The following is a 16,375-nucleotide window of genomic DNA, read 5'->3' as shown; positions in this document are numbered from 1 at the left end:
AGAGAACGCGCAATGTCATCAGTTCTGCGCGTTGGAGTTTCCAAGACGGCACTCGCACGGCGACGCCTTTCGGCGCGAGTGGAGTTGCGGTCTGTTATACGCCTTTCCGCCTATACCACTTCTGCCCAGAGTGCTGAAGAAGATCAGGCGCGACCGGGCCCAAGTTATCCTTGTGGCTCCGGACTGGGCTCGAAGGTACTGGCATCCCGAGCTACTCAGCATGTCAGTCGGTCCCCCGATCCGCCTGCCCCTTCAGGAGGACCTTCTGTCGCAGCAGCAGGGGACGGTCCTCCACCCGAACCTGTCTAGTCTCCACCTCCATGCTTGGAGATTGAGCGGCGGCAGTTGAGGCCATTTGACTTGCCTCCTGAAGTCTGTGATGTTATTCTGGCAGCCAGGCGTCCCTCCACTAAGTCGGTATACGCCTGTCGGTGGAACAGATTTGTGGCATGGTGCACAGCAAAGGCTGTGGATCCTCTTTCTGCCCCTCTTTCGGAGGTTCTTCTGTTTCTTCTTTCTCTTGCCCAGCAGGGCTCTGCTCTGGGCACTATCAAGGGCTACCTTTCTGCCCTTTCAGCCTTTTTGAGGCTTCCTGATCAGCCTTCTTTGTTCAAATCCCCGATTGTAACTCGATTCTTGAAAGGCATCACTCACATGTTTCCACCTGTTCCGTTTGTGATGCCTCAGTGGGATTTGAACCTGGTTCTAACTTTCCTGATGTGTGCTCCCTTTGAGCCCCTTCATTCTTGCCCTCTCCGTCTCCTGACTTTAAAGACGGCTTTCCTGGTTGCCATCACCTCTGCCAGGAGGGTGAGTGAGCTCCAGGCTCTTTCTGTCCAAACTCCTTTCCTGTCCATTCATCCTGACAAGGTGGTTCTGAGGACTAGACCTTCTTTCCTGCCCAAGGTTGTTTCGGCCTTTCACATCGGGCAGTCCATCACCCTCCCTTCCTTCTTCCCGCCTCCGCATCCTTCAAAGGATGAAGAGCGGCTCCATCGTCTGGACCCAAAACGTGCGCTTTCATTTTACTTGGATCGCACACGCCAGTTCCGGGTGGATGACCAACTGTTTGTTGGCTACGTGGGTGCGAAGAAGGGACGGGCGGTTTGTAAACGAACCATCTCTCGATGGGTCGTCCTCTGCATCAAAGCGTGCTACTCTTTGGCTCGGAAGGAGCCTCCTGTTGGGCTGAGGGCCCATTCCACTCGGGCCACGGCGGCTACTACTGCCCTGGGCCGGGGAGTCCCCTTGCAGGACATTTGCCAGGCGGCTACGTGGGCCTCGCTGCACATCTTTGCGAGGCACTACTGCCTGGACAGTCAAGTCCGGAGGGATGGCTTCTTTGGCCGTTCTGTCCTCCAGGACTTTCTGGTGTAGTTTTGTATTGGTTCGCAGACCCACCACCGGGGTTGGTATTGCTGGGGTATGTATTCTAAGGTAAGGAATCTAACACTAACGTGTTTCTTTCAGATGAACAAGTTACTTACCTTCGGTAACGATATATCTGTAAGAAACATTAGTTAGTGTTAGATTCCTTACCGAACCCACCCATCCTCCCCGTTCTGCGAACTGATACCTAGGGTTAAGGTCATCCCTTTCAGGGCCCTAGTTTGTACATGGCACCAGTGTTGGTTCTCTCATGGCTCTGCGTCTCCTGGCGCGGAAAAGCTGTGTGCAAAGAACTGACGTCAGCGCGCGGAGGCGGCGTCTATGTACTCCAGCGACGTCATCACGGCGCACGACGCCGACGACGGACGCGGAGCCGCAGGGGACGCCTGCAGACGACGCCTACCGACGCGCAGGGGTACTGCTACGCAAAAGTTTCCGGATCCAGACTGACGCCTGGGGATATTCTAAGGTAAGGAATCTAACACTAACTAATGTTTCTTACAGATATATCGTTACCGAAGGTAAGTAACTTGTTCGTTAGTGATAGATTCCTTACCTTAGAATATCCCCAGGCGTCAGACTGGATCAGGAAAGTTTTGTAAGCAGTACCCCTACCCGCCGGTAGGCCACCCATGCACGCTGACGTCAGTTCTTTCTTTTTCTGCACCAGTAAGCGCAGACCAGTTAGAGCACGTACCTTAGTCACTTTTTGACTACCTTTTTGAGACTTTTGTCTCCTGTAAGTCTACTCTGGTGCATGTAGGGATGCCTGGTTTTAGGTCTTGTGGGCATGCCATTGAAATATGCCGGTGGCTGACCCACACGGCGTCATCAGCCTTCTCTTTTCAAGTCCCCTATTGTCAATAGATTTCTTAAGGGCATTACTCTTCTCTTTCCTCCTATTCCTTTCGTAATGCCTCAGTGGGACTTCAACTTGGTTCTGACATACCTTATGTGCGCTCCTTTTGAGCCCCTACATAACTGTCCTATCAGACTTTTAACTTTAAAGACTGCTTTTCGAGTGGCCATCACCTATGCTCGCAGGGTGAGTGAGCTTCAGGCCCTGTTCTCTAAACCTCCTTTTCTTGCTGTTCGTCCGGACAAGGTTGTCCTCAGAACCATCGCTTCTTTTCTTCCCTAAGTGGTTTCTTCTTTCCACATTGGACAAACCATCACTTTGCCTCCACATTCTTCAAATGAGGGAGAGAGGCTCCACCATCTGGATTCAAAACGTGTGCTATCTTTTTATGTGGATCGCACAAGACCATTCCAGGTGGATGACCAACTCTTTGTTGGTTATGTAGGCACTAAAAAACGGTTGGGCCGTGCCGAAACAGACCATCTCTAGGTGGGTTGTTTTTTGCATTTGCATTCCACCAGGGCGAGGGCAGCCACTTCTGCTTTGGGACGTGGAGTCCCACTTAATGATATCTGCCAGGCAGCAACGTGGGCATCACTGCACACTTTTACTAAACACTACTGCCTGGATTCTCAAGACCGCTACTTTGGCCGCTCAGTTCTCCAGGACTTCCGGGTGTGAACTTAGTTTGCAGACCGACCTCTGGGGTTGGTATTCCTGGGGTATCTATTCTAAGGTAAGGAATAGTCTCTTTCACATGAACAAGTTATTTGCCTTCAGTAACGATACATCTGTAAGAGACATATATTAATTAAAGATTCCGTACCACCCAACCCATCCTCCCTATTCGGCAGACTGAATTCTAGGGTTAAGGGCTTCCTTTCAGGGCCTAGTTTTGTGCACCTGTGGTCCGTGTCTTGCATGGCTCTGCGCTTCTGGCATGGAATGTTGTGTAAAGAAGTGATATGTAAGACAACAAGGACCCCCTGATAAGAATCAAATTCCTGGGTCAGGGCAATTAATATATGTATACAAAAATACCCAAGCAAAATATCAATACTTGCTAGCACATGAAAAGTGGCATCTGCCACATATGAAAAAATAATAATAGTCAAAACCTGTTTTTACACATGCAATACATTTTAATTTCTCATATAAAACATAATATTGGATAAAATCGATAAAAATGTTATAGACACATGATAAAATATTTCAGCATTATAGCATATGCATTATAGCATATGCATAATTTCCTATATACAACATTAGTTACATATAAAAGCTGTTGGATGGTTTCCTGTGTAAAGAAGTGATGTCAGCATGCGAGGGCGGCGTCTAAGTAGATACTGCAATGTCATTCCGGCGACCACGACTCTGACGACTAACGCGGAGTCTACCAACGCCACCTATCGACGCGCAGGGGTACTGCTACGAAAAAAGTTCTCTGGATGGATTCTTACGCTTGGGGGTAATTCTAAGGTAAGACATCTATAACTAATATATTGCTTACAGATAAATTGTTACCGAAGGTGAGTAACTTGTTTAATACCTTACTAGCCACTATCTATTATAGCGGTCATGTAAGCATTACAAAACATTATCAAAATCAATGCCAACATTAAACTTTTGCTCCAATGAACTACACCACTCACCCAAAATAGTAAATTCACCCATGCTCTCAAAACACTATGGGCTGGGCAAATTGGAGCAATGCACTCTACAAATTTCTGAAGAATGTTTTTGATTGTTGACGATTTTGTGGGAATCAAAGCTTTTTTTGTTGGACCATCTTTTTTGTGTCCCTGCTTGATTATCTGTAATTGTAAGAAAGTTACTCTGTGTATATACTGGACCAAAGTAAGGTACAGTGTGTACAGAGACCACAGTTCCCAGAGGTTTGGCAGAGTGGTAGCTTGGTCGAGCAGAAATGCATGATCTGAGGACAGTGTAAAGCATTTTTTGTACACACACAGCAAATGGTCGCACACACTCAAGAACTGAACTCTAGGCCAATTGTTTTGTAACAAAAGATATAGTTTTATGTTAGAACCAACAAGGTATCAAAATATGCTTTCTCAGAATGAGTTACTGTAGTTAAATACTTTTCAAATAGGCTTAAGACTTTTTGATTACAATAGGTACAGTTGTTGCAAGAGGCAACACAATTTCAAACACAATGCAACATTGAGCTCAATGGGAATTTCTAGTTAAATGCAATTAGTTACTTTGTAGATTACTTTTCTAACCACAGGGCTGGATCCTAGATTCAGTCCTGGGACATGCTCTGTAAACAGTTAAGTAAAAGCGTTTTGGTTACAGTAGTGATTTTTAAGGAATATTATTGTATTTTAAAAGTTGACACAAACTTTTATAGGTCGAATTACCAATGTTATCCTATGGAAGGAAATTCAGTTGGCAGGTAAAGTATGTTCGCGTTACTTTTGAAATCCAGTGCTGGGCTCCTAGGTTCAGCACTGGAACATATATCTAAAGCAGGCAAGTAATTACGTTTTTATCGTTGGCACGATTTTTAAAGAATATTTGTAAGTTTCAAAAATCGACACTTAGAAACTTTTTCTGATAAAAAGCAGGCAATGATATCCTATGGAAGGAAATTAAAGTTACTGGTAAGTACGGTTGAAATTAATTTTCAGGGTCGGTACTGGTCTAAATGATGTAGCACAATCCTTAGCAAAGACTGGATTGCATTATTCCTATTGCAAACACTGTTTACAGAGTGAGCTTAAACGCTCTTGTTTATTCTCAAATATAAATATTCTTTTTCAGGGTTCGGTTGAAACAAAACAAGTACCCCATACTATTTTTAACTCAAGGACAGTCTGAGATTTATCCAGAACTTATGGACCTTAGAAGCCGTACAACACAGATTGCTATGAGTTTTGCACAGTTTGAAGACATTCTGGTAAGCACAGCCATCTTTAAATCTTTAATTGCAGTAGTGCCAAAATATGTATTTGCGTTTTTGTCACCTAATATAGTCAATGACTAGCTCAACTGTTTTCTTACCCTTTTTGGCTTCTACTTTTACAAAATATTAGTAATCCAGTCATCATATGATTTTGTTTTAATGTTTGCGTTTGACTTGCTTAACTGGCATGGTTTCTATTTCTCTGACATTATTTTCTGTCATTATTGTGTGCTGAATGGTGATCACGTGCTCTGTACCACAATGTTTAGATGCTTCTAGTTAAGACTTATTTTAAATAATTTTTGGGTGCACAAGAAACTTCATGCTTATTTACCCCTTTTTAGAAGTTAGCTTAGTATTCTGATGTGTGATTGGCTTTGAGAACTTAATATTTTGTGTGACATTGCTTACCGAATTTTATAGTGTCAACGTTTATGCTTGAGTATTGGGTGTTGTGATTCATTAGAGTCCAGATCATTTTGCTACCAAATAATAGGTTTCCACTCTTTTAGCAAACACCCTCACTGAATGTAAAAACTGCCTATGACACAAGTCACCAGGATTTCTCAACACATGTCGCTGACCATCTTTGGGCTGCCAGAAGATAAAGTTTGTGTTCTGATTTTTGTTTTAGCAGTAAAGAGATGTAGCTAATACAAATAAAGAAAGTGTAAAGTTCTCATCCAGGGGATACTCGTCAATAGTCATAATCTATGAATAATCCCCGCCCATGTGCGGGATCCCGGAGTATGTATATGTATATATATATATATATATATTACCTACTGGCGGTCGCCAGTAGGTATATATAGTTAGGATTTTTTCTCAATGGGATTTTTGAAAATTCTATGTCTAATAACTTTGGCGTTTGTGGACGGAATTGGCTGAAATTTTCAGGAAAATGGAACATTTTGTTTCTGAGCAGCCCCTGACAATTTGGGGGGGTTTCATCAAGGGGGGGCCGAGAAAAAAGGGGGGTCCCAAAACGCGTTTTTCCCATGTTAATTTCCATAGGGCGGTTGGCCTCACTTTTAGCTCGAACGGCTGAATGGATTTGCACGAAACTTGGCAAAATTGTAGGGACTGTTAGCCCGATGTGCCTTTGCTAGGTCTCAATATATGTGCTCCAGTGGAGTTTGAGTAATTTAGGTTCAAAAAAAGATATATATCTGGGCGGAGCCTAACCACACATCTGATCTGATTGGCTGTCAGCACTTCATCCAAGAAGTGTTGGCAGCCATCTTGGGACCAATATACATGATAGCACCTCATTAAAAAGCATTGTAGTTAATAGAGGGTTTTAGGACTTTAGTTACATTATAAATCATTTGTTGATGGTACCATACTCGTTTTAGGAATTGTGGTGGGTTCTAAGGTGATTTTACCATGTGAAAAAACCTTCTGCTGTGATATCATGAATATTGTTTGAAAGAAAACTAATATCTCATGATTTTCCCACAGTGGTTTGGAAGGGGATCTATAAGCTAAACTGAAAGCATATTTTCTGTAAATTCACATTATCTTTCTCAGTCATGTGAAAATGAAGTCTGACATTCTCAGTAAAACATGTACATCCAACAAGGACAGAGACTGTCAGTTGATTCCTTTGTGTTCTACTGCAGCCTCCTAGAGTGTTCTAAAGAACAACTAGAGCGCTAACAGTCCTACTTATTACAAAGGTATGGCACACCTGAAGCCATCTTGATTGGAATAAAGTGGTAACTCTTAAAACATTTAATTTAAAAAGGAACAAAATGAGGGGGTATATTTTGCCATATGAATTATGATTAGTGCTGCAGAAAGAAAAATTAGGGCACATTTTGAGTGACTTCTCAAACCCTCTTCAATTTCATTAAAAAATTCTGACATACAGTCTCCCAGGATGGCCACCAGAGACAAAAGAGCCTAAATGTAGCCCAAATATCACCCAGATGTACCCCAAGTATAGCCCAATGACAGAATGTCCCAGAGTGTTCTAAAGAACAACTAGAGCGCTAACAGTCTTACTTATGACAAAAGTATGGCACACCAGAAGCCATCTTGATTGGAATGAAGTGGTAAGTCTGAAAACACTCAATTTAAAAAGGAACAACATGAGGGGGTTAATTTTGCCATAGAAAGTATGATTAGTGCTTCAGAAAGAAAAATATGGGATCATTTTGAGTGACTTCTCAAATCCTCTTCTATTTCATTAAAAAAATTCTGACATGCAGACTGAAACATGCACTTTGAATACCAGCAGCAGACGTCCCTGGTGAGCAGTAGCTTTACTACAGTGATCTAATGTGCAACTAGAGTGCTAACATTCAGAATTTATGGCAAATGTGTGACACATCTGAATGCCTTCTTGATGGAACCAAAGTAAACAAGCATTGAAAATGCAATAGATCTCGCCCTCGTTTAAGTTAAAGCCATTCTGTTTGTAATGAGGTGGCTTTTTAGCTTTGTTTTTATTAGTCTCTCTGCCACCTTCAAGGGGATCAGCATCTAGAGTTATAACGGCTAACATATCGCCGCCGGCTGGCGTTCGGCCGTCGAGAGGATCGTCAAGATCCCACCACTCGACGTAAAAGAGATTAACATCGACACGGCGCCATGGAGGGTCGCTGTCAACACGACGCCATGGCAATATGCCGTCGACTCAGCGTCGTAGCAGATCGGCGTCGAGATCACAAACTAGATGCCGAAGGTCGCCGTCGAGGTCACCTCATCGTCGTGGACGAACAACGTCAAGACCATCGAGAACCCACTCAACGCCGATGGTGACTCAGACATCATCGACGTCGAAGCACTCTACGTCGAGAGAAGAGGTCACAGGGATTGCGGAGGCCCCGAGGCAGTCAGATCCCGGGTCCAGATCATAGTCAGGAGACCGGTCATCATATCCAGGACTGCACATTGTGGAGATCTCGCCAGAAGTATTCCCCAAACCTGCGGAGGGGAAATATCGCAGTTTGTCACATCGCCCTCCGCAGAGTGCTGTGTCAGGTGGCCGCAGTAGTCTGGACTCAGATTACTCCCGCACGTACTCACCATCTGGTCCTACTCCTCGGACAAGCACTCCGGCTAGACCTTCAAGTCTCCCCCTAAGAGCCCAAGATCGCCTCCCAGGCCAAGATCACCTTCCAAACCAAGGGCACCTTCCAGGCCAAGATCCCCTTCCATACGTCGGTCTAGGTCCAGGGGTTGTCACAGCCGTCATCACGACAGGCCCCATAAGAGAAGGCGCGGCGCACAAGATCACCTACATGGTCTTCTTCTACAAGATCGGCGGTCCGGGACTACTTTCCGACCTTCTCCTTCACGGGTGTCACCCATAGATAACATCTCTACATTTACAGATGTGCTGGGTAGGGGTGCAAACTCAACATCACTTTGCATACCCTGGTGGTTCTCACGTCTGTGATCTTTGATACCCTGCATCACCGGACAGCTCCTAGACCGCTGCTACTACTGGTACCTGGATTGCGGCCACCTTCCTCACTACTGTGACGGTGGGTTCTGTACCATCCGGAATTGCCAAAAAATACAAGGCTCCAGCAGAGAACCCCTTGTTTCTCTGGACTGATCCACCAGCTGATTCGGTCATTGTGGCTGCAGCCATGAAATCCCACTCCGCTTCCACCTCGTCCTCGGTGCCTCCTGAGAAGGATAGCAAACAAATGGACTCGTATGGGAGGAAGATGTGCAACACTTCAGCGTCATACATGAAGGTTGCCAGTGCCTCTGCCCTTCTCGGGAGATACTACAGATCTCTTTGGGACTCTCTCACACGTTTCGCCGAGAAGCTTCCCAAAGAAGACTGGCAGGATTTCACCGAAATCCTACAGGAAGGAGGGCTTGTAGCCAATCAAGTAATAAGTGCTGCAGCGGATGCTTCAGATCGTGCTGCTCATGGCTACTTCCATGGAGTCTGCTCACGACGTTCGGCTTGGCTGCACCTCACAGGCCTCAAGCCTGATGCTCATAAGAAAATGCTGAACCTCCTTTTCAATGGTTCATCTCTGTTTGGGGCTCACGCTGATGAGGAGATGAACAAGATGAAGGCTGAGATGGACACTGTAAGGGCTGTGGGTCTCGAGAAACGCAAGGAGTTTAAGAAACGTTTCCGTTAGAGCGACAAAAGTTCGTACCAACAGAGGGTTCAAACCCCTCAATGGTCCGCCCAGAACCAGCAAAGAGCTCCGTTCCAACAAAGACGCCCTGGGAGAGGTAGAGGCAATAACACCAAGCAACAGTCCACCTCCAAGCAGGCTCCCCAAACCTTGAGTCGTTGCTTCCTCCGCAACCTTTTGCCACATTTCGGGGGGAGGGAGTGTGCCTTGTCACCTGGAAGAGTGGAAAACCATAACAAGTGACAGCTGGGTGCTGAGTATTGTGCAGCATGGTTGATTGCTGAGGTTCAAGTCTCCTCCGCAATTCAAGCGCCTTCCTTAACTTCAAAGTCAGCTGTTGAAAGACGAAGTTCCTACCCTTCTCGCAAAAACGGCCGTAGAGGAGGTCCCTCCCATGCGAAGAAATCCGGGAGTATACTCCTGCTATTTTCTAGTCCAAAAGCGAGGAGTAGCCAAAGAGTACAGACCTATCCTCGACCTACGCCTGCTGAACAGTTTTATCAGAAAGAAAACATTTTGTATGCTAGCCCTGCACGAGATCTTTCCACACCTTCACCAGGGAGACTGGATGTGTGCCATCGACCTGCAGGACGCTTACTTTTATATACCTGTCTCAATAAAGCATTGAAAATCTCTCAGGTTTCAGATAGCCAGTCACCACTACCAGTATTGAGTGCTTCCGTTCGGCCTCAAATCCGCCCCACGGACATTCTCCAAGTGCATGGCAGCAGTGGCTGCCTTCCTCCGCAGGCGGAAGATCTTCGTCTATCCCTACCTAGACGATTGGCTCCTAAAAAGCTCCACACCTATTCTGCTTCAGAGCTATCTCTCTCACTGTCTCAACCTGATGCATTCTTTGGGGTTGCAGGTCAACCACAAGAAGTCTGTACTCATCCCACCCAACGAATACACTATCTGGGCGCCTCCCTGGACTCTACAGAGGCAAGCGTGTCTCCTTCGTAGGAGAGATTGTCATCAATGCTTCTGAAGTGCCGCACCCTTCTAGACATCCAAAGCCCTACTGCCAGACAAGTGTTGTCACTACTGGGATCGATGGCCTCGTGCATCTACATTGTGCCCAATGCACGCCTTCACATGAGACCTCTGCAGCAGGCACTCGAGGACCAATGGTCTCAGAGGTCAGGCCACTGGGAAGATCATCTGTCTCTCCACCAAGGTGCTAGAGACTCTATCAGATGGTGGATGAACGTTCTCACCTACTGCAAGGAGTCACGTTTCATTAGTGGCCTCCATCGCAGACAGTGGTCACAGATGCCTCAATGCACGGCTGGGGTGCTCATATGGACCAGCTTCAGGTACAAGGTCTCTGGTCCGAAACAGAAAGAAGCTGCCCTATCAACTTCTTGGAGCTCCGGGTTGTCTATCTGGCGCTCTAGTCCCTGTACCCTTCTCTGCACTCCAACCACATTCAAGTTCAGACCGACAACAATGTTCTATTTGAACAAACAAGGAGGCACCAGGTCACGAGTTCAGTCTCTGGAAGTTCAATCCATTTGGCGCTGGCTTCTGGCGAGAGGTCACTCCATCGTGGCAGTTCACCTTCCAGGAATCCTGAACGTTCAGGCAGACGGCCTAAGCAGAGACTTCGTAGAAGCGTACGACTGGGTGCTCAAGGACGACGTCGCTCAGGAGGTGTTTCGGCAATGGGGAGTGCCAGACCTAGATCTGTTTGCAGACGTGGAAAATGCAAAATGCCCAGTCTTCGTGTCCAGATTCCCCCAGCAGGGATCACGGGGAATGCACTTTTGATCAGCTGGTCTCAGGCATTGCTGTACGCATTTCCTCCACTGCTCTAATTCCGGCGGTGATGGTGATAAAGAAATTCTACAGGACCAACACCAGGATGATCCTGATAGCGCCGGAGTTGCCATGCCAGTGGTGGTACCCGGATCTCCTCCAGTTGTCGGAGGTTCCTCACCTGAGACTGCCCTGCTGCCCAGACTTGCTGACCAAGGACGAGGGGAGGGTGTTTCACCCCAACCTTCCTTCCCTTTGATTGACGGCATGGCTCCTGAGGTCATCCAATATGGCCATCTAGAGCTTTCAGCTGACTGCATTAACATTCTTAAAGAGGCAAAGAGGCCCTCCACTAGAAAGTGTTAAGCTTTCAAGTGGAAGAGATTTTACATTTGGTGTATGGACAATTCTCTTGACCCAATCCAAGGTCAGGAGCAGGTGATTCTCCCATACTTATTGCATTTGGCAAGGTCAGGCCTGAAGTACCCCTCCATCAGGGTTCACTTAGCGGCAGAAACAGCCTATAGGAAGCCTGTGGTCAAAGATTTCTTAGAGGGGTTTAAAGTGTTTCCACCAGTGAGGTCCTCCTCTCCTCCCTTGGAGCTTAACATAGTACTTACCAAGTTGATAGGTGCTCCTTTCGAGCCTATTCGTAAGGCATCTTTGCAGCACTTCTCCTGGAAAGCTGCCTTTTTGGTAGCCATCACCTCAGCACACAGGGTGAGTGTTGGACTTGGCCCGCAGGGCTGGCTCACCCCTGAACTTTTTGCCTTATGTGTGACCCTGTGTCAGTGATTTTCGGGTCTCTGCGCACTTTCCCCTGAGTCCCAGAGTGAAAGTGCGTGCGTGTAGTATGGCTGGGCTGCCCTCCCATAGGAATGCATGGGGAATGTGTGTGTCCCTGGTAGTTCCTGATGCGTGGGGAGTGCAGGCTCGAGTTTAGTATGTGTAAACTCGTGAGAGTGAATGCTGCGAGATGGTGTATGCGGCATGTATGTGTCTAGAAGGGAAGTGCTACTTCTGGACATTGAGATATGTGTGCAGTGAGGGTGCTGGAGCGTGATTGGCTGGAGCTGGCTGGCATGCCAGGCTCCAGGAAGTCTAGATGGGTTTGCCCGGTGGTGAGTGGGAGATTAGCATGAGTGATGTGTGGGAGGAGTGTACCTGTGTCCTGGATGGGCTGGGTTTTCCCCACACAATGCTGGCTCCGCCCATCTGTGGTGTGTCTAACGACCCTAGCCTCCCCAGTGAAAGAAATGGGTGGTTGGGCCATCAAGAGTGCTCCAAAGCCAGCTGAAACTGGTTTTCCCCCCACCCTGCACCTTGAAACAAAGGATTTTACAGTATAAAGAAGGGGCTGTGTCCCCTTAGAAAATGTTCTGCTTTTGGATCCTGCCAGAGGGGGCTGTTGCTGCTGCTGGGGCCAGGAGGACCACCACTTGGGGTGTCTCCCTGCCTGGAGACCCAGTGTGCTGGCTCTGGCCCAGCCTTGCCCCCCTGCCTGCCTCCAGCCCCTGCTGGAGCCTTGTCCTGTCCTCCAGTGCTGGGGAGCACTGAGGACTCCTTGCCTGCAGCCTGAGAGAGCTGCTCTCTGCCCTTCAGCGCTGGGGAGCGCTGAAATCTCCTACCTAGCGCTTGAAAGCGCTTGATTTTGCCCCTAGCGCTGTGAGCTCTGTATTTTGTCCTTGGGAGCGCCTGCCCTTCGTTTCTAGCGCTGCTAGCGCTTGGTGTGCACAGCCGGTGCCCACCCGGCATCTGATCGCCCCCCCCCCCCCCTCTCCTTCTGGTAGCGCGAGATAGCGCTAAAGTACGGAGTGAAGCCACGAGGGCTTCAAGAGAGCATTTCTTTGGGTAGAGCCGGTTGAGGCTCTTGGGGCTGTTGCCCCTGCTCTGAGTCCCCCGTGAGGGACCCCCACCGGCCCAGAAAGCCGCACCTTGTTGTTTGTGAGCCTAAGAGGCTCTTGGGGGCATTTCCTGTTTCGCGAGCCCTGAGAGGCTCGAGGGCAGTTCTTTGTTCGTGAGCCTGTGAGGCTCTGGGGTGCATTTGTCCTTGCTCCGAGTCCCCCGAGAGGGACTCCAACGTGGCCATTGTTCATTGGGCCCCGAGAGGCTCTTGTGCCCATAGTCGTTTTGAGAGCCCTGAGAGGCTCTGGGGCACAGTTATTCTGGAAAGCAGAGCCTGCGAGGCTCTGAGGGTGCCATTTCCTCGTTCTTGAGCCCAGAGAGGCTCCAGCCTGCCTTTTGCTTTGCGAGCCCTGAGAGGCTCGAGTGCCTATTTCGAGTTGAAGAGCCTGAGAGAGGCTCAGGGCACCAGTTCTTGTCCAGAGCCCAGAGAGGCTCCGCAGTGCCACAGTGGTGGTTCCTGAGCCAGAGAGGCTCCAACGTTGCCCTAACTTTCCCTGCACCAGTTGCCCAGCACTTTGTGGGCAACTGCTACGTTTAGGCCCTGACATTGGGACACAGGGACTGTCACAGGTGGTGACTGATTTTAGTTTTGCGCAATGTTATTGCTACACCTCTGAATGTTAATGCATCATGTGTTTTGTTTTTACACCCCTACAGGTATTGTGATGTGTAGGTGGTTGTTTTCTCCCTAGTACAGGTGGTGCTAGTGAGGTCCTGTTACCAGTGATTACTGGGTGTGTGCTCTATGTTTATATTGTGTGCTACACTGATTTTACTTTCTAAAGTGCTATTTCTGAAAGTATTGCTTCTAAAAGTGCTGATACCCTTGACAGTGGTCCAAGTGGCCTTGTCCTGTACAAATATCCCTTGTAAATTCCGCCTGTGCCTGTTGGCACAGTGTAACAAGATGTGTGTTTTATCTGATGTATATTTATTATAATACAAAGGCTATTTTTATATAACCTTGTGTGGAGTTTTCCTTTGTGGTGGGCCTTTGGTTGTTGTTGCTGGGGTGCGTGCGCAAATACTTAACTTACATCGCCTCCAAGTTTAGCCTTGCTGCCAGAGCCACGTTACCTAGAGGGCGAGTAGGGGTTATCTTGGCGTGTAACTCCCTTGCCCTGACTTGGGAGTGGTGGTCTCTGACTGACTTTGGCGAAAGCCCTGGCCAGCCAGGGATCCCATTTCCAACATTGGCGGCAAGCGGTGAGGATAAGGATTTGTGTTTGCGCTGTACCACAGTGGCGACAGGCCACACTTCAAAGCTCTACATTTGTTAGATAACCACATTTTGGGGGTTATTGTTTTTGGTAAAATTCCATTGTTTCTTCTCCTGAAGAGTGTCATTTGATAATTGTGTTCAGTACATTTGTCCCCCGCCCTGCTTCCAGAGTTTGGTACCTGTGTCACATGTGGTCAGGTTGAGAAGTCAGGGGTGGTAGAAACTGCCTTTCCGAGGGGAGGGTGTGTGTGGATGAATGGCGTGTTTCCCTGGACGCATGAGTGAGTTCTTTTTTTTAAGGAGAGTGTGGAAGTTTTGGAATTGTGTACTTTTACTTCAGATTGCTAGGTCCCTTGTGTTGCATGTGTCTGTGAGCATCCTGTCAAGATGGAATCTCCTTTTAACCTTTGTGGCCTGTTTAAGTACAGTGTGCATGAGTTGGTACGGTTATGTAAGGAGAGAGACATCCCAGTGAGTGAGTCAGACACCCAGTCCAAGCTTAGGGATAACATGATCCTGTGGCAGAAGAGTGACTGGGAGCGTGAGCACAGTGAGAGGGAGAGGGCCCGGACGGCACACCTTGAGGGTGGTGGGTCTGAGGGGAGCCCTGAAGAGTCTGATGTGGAGAGTGAGTTTGACAGTGGATGGGCGCCAGCAGAGAGCGAGTACCCCCTAGATAGGGAGTCCCTTGCTGGGTCCAGTGTCAGATGTAGCACCCCATCCCTTTCCCTGTCCCCAGAGGAGTGGGTGGATAGGAGAGAAGAGAGGGAGCACCAGCTGGCCATGAAGAAGCTCAGGTTAGAGCATGCCAGAGAGATGGCGCAGCTGGGTGTGAATGAGCGGACTGCAGAGGCTGAGAGGGCCTTGGCCAGGGAAAAGATAGCCCTAGAGTGTAGGTTATCCCCTGACCGCAGTCATAATGGTCTGGATCCCCCAGGGAGGGTTGAGTCCAGTGGTGGCAGCTTTTTAAGTGTTGGTGTTGACAGTCCCACTCCCAGTTCCCCGAGTATGGTTCCTGTTTCTCCAGAGGAGGAGAATAGGTTGAGGTTTAGGAACCTTCAGAAACCGTCTCACCAGAAATGGAAGTATTTTGTGGATGACTGTTCAGATGCAATGTGGGACTGGCTGAAGGCTAACTTGGACGATGAGGTGGATGATGAGGTGGACAGTGTGGTAAATATGTTCCTCAAAGAGCAGTAGCTCAGTGTTGTTTGTCCAGAGTTGCGTCAGCACCTGCTGAAGTTGAAGTGTTTTTGTCCTTGGGGCCTTGCAGATGAAGCAGAGCGCTGGGAGAGTGCAAGAGGTTCTTTAGAGTCCCTAGTGAGTGAGTCCAACAGTAGTGGTATAGGTATCTTCCAGCCCAGCGTGGTGGAAGAGGCTCAGTGTAGCCCAGTTAGGTCCCAGTATAGTGAGAAAGGTGGAGGGGCTGACTACCTGGCTCAGTGGAGCAGGAGTCAGTGGGTGGCTGAGCGCCCCCAGAGGCCCGAAGCCCTGTCTCAGAACCTGGGTGGTTTCTTGAGGGAACACCAGGTTGGGGACCTAGGCTGTCCTGTTAGTACCCTTGAGGAGGATCTCCTAGTGAGTAGAGGACCTGGAGCGTCTGTAACCAGAGCTCCTGTGGTTCTAGAGTCTGGCAGTACCGCTCCGGTAGGGAGGGTACAGGAGTCCAGCGTGAGGAGTGATTGGGGGATGAGTTTCCCAGTGGATGCACCAGTGGACCAGAGACTAGCCAGTTGGGCTAGATCTTCTTGGGAGGACCCGGGTGGCGCCACTTCTGGTCTGGGGGATCTTTGCGCACTGTCAGGTGGACAGGAGGCGGGAGATCTGCGCCAGACAGACAGTCACACGACACATGGGTCATGTGTCAGCCTCAGGGGGATTGCGTGTGAGTCCCCAGAAGTCCTGGAGTGCCAGGCAATTGTTCCACCAAAGGTTTTAGACCGGAGGTTGGGAGGCCAGGTTCAGGTTAAGCCTGACCTGAAGGGTAGGACGACTGTAACCAGTGTCCTGACTTGTTCTTCTTCCAGAGGAACTTCTCCAGTTGGGAGAGGGCAGACCTCTGGAAGGGGGTGCAGAGGGTGGGAAAGCCCACCTCTGACCCCGGTGCAACCTGAGGGGTTAAACTCTGGGTTGGAGTGGCGTTGTAAGGGTACCCCTCGCAGGAGGAGGAGGAACCCTAGAAGAAGAGGTAGGGGGAG

General features: G+C 48.4%; 1 protein-coding gene across 1 annotated transcript in view; it reads left to right on the top strand.

Annotated features, from left to right (window-relative positions):
* GPCPD1 (glycerophosphocholine phosphodiesterase 1) overlaps positions 1-16,375 on the top strand; it is a 941,421-nt gene that overhangs the window by 871,110 nt on the left and 53,936 nt on the right. Inside the window, exon 18 of the mRNA XM_086927681.1 lies at positions 5,036-5,171. Coding sequence (XP_086783807.1) covers positions 5,036-5,171 — 136 coding nt within the window. The remainder of the gene's footprint in view (positions 1-5,035; positions 5,172-16,375) is intronic.

The sequence above is a fragment of the Lissotriton vulgaris genome, chromosome 6 (genome assembly GCF_964263255.1).
Source record: "Lissotriton vulgaris chromosome 6, aLisVul1.2, whole genome shotgun sequence".
In the NCBI taxonomy this organism is placed as follows: domain Eukaryota; kingdom Metazoa; phylum Chordata; class Amphibia; order Caudata; family Salamandridae; genus Lissotriton; species Lissotriton vulgaris.
Note: the sequence above shows the minus strand (reverse complement) of the source record. Positions and strands in the feature narration are given on the sequence as shown.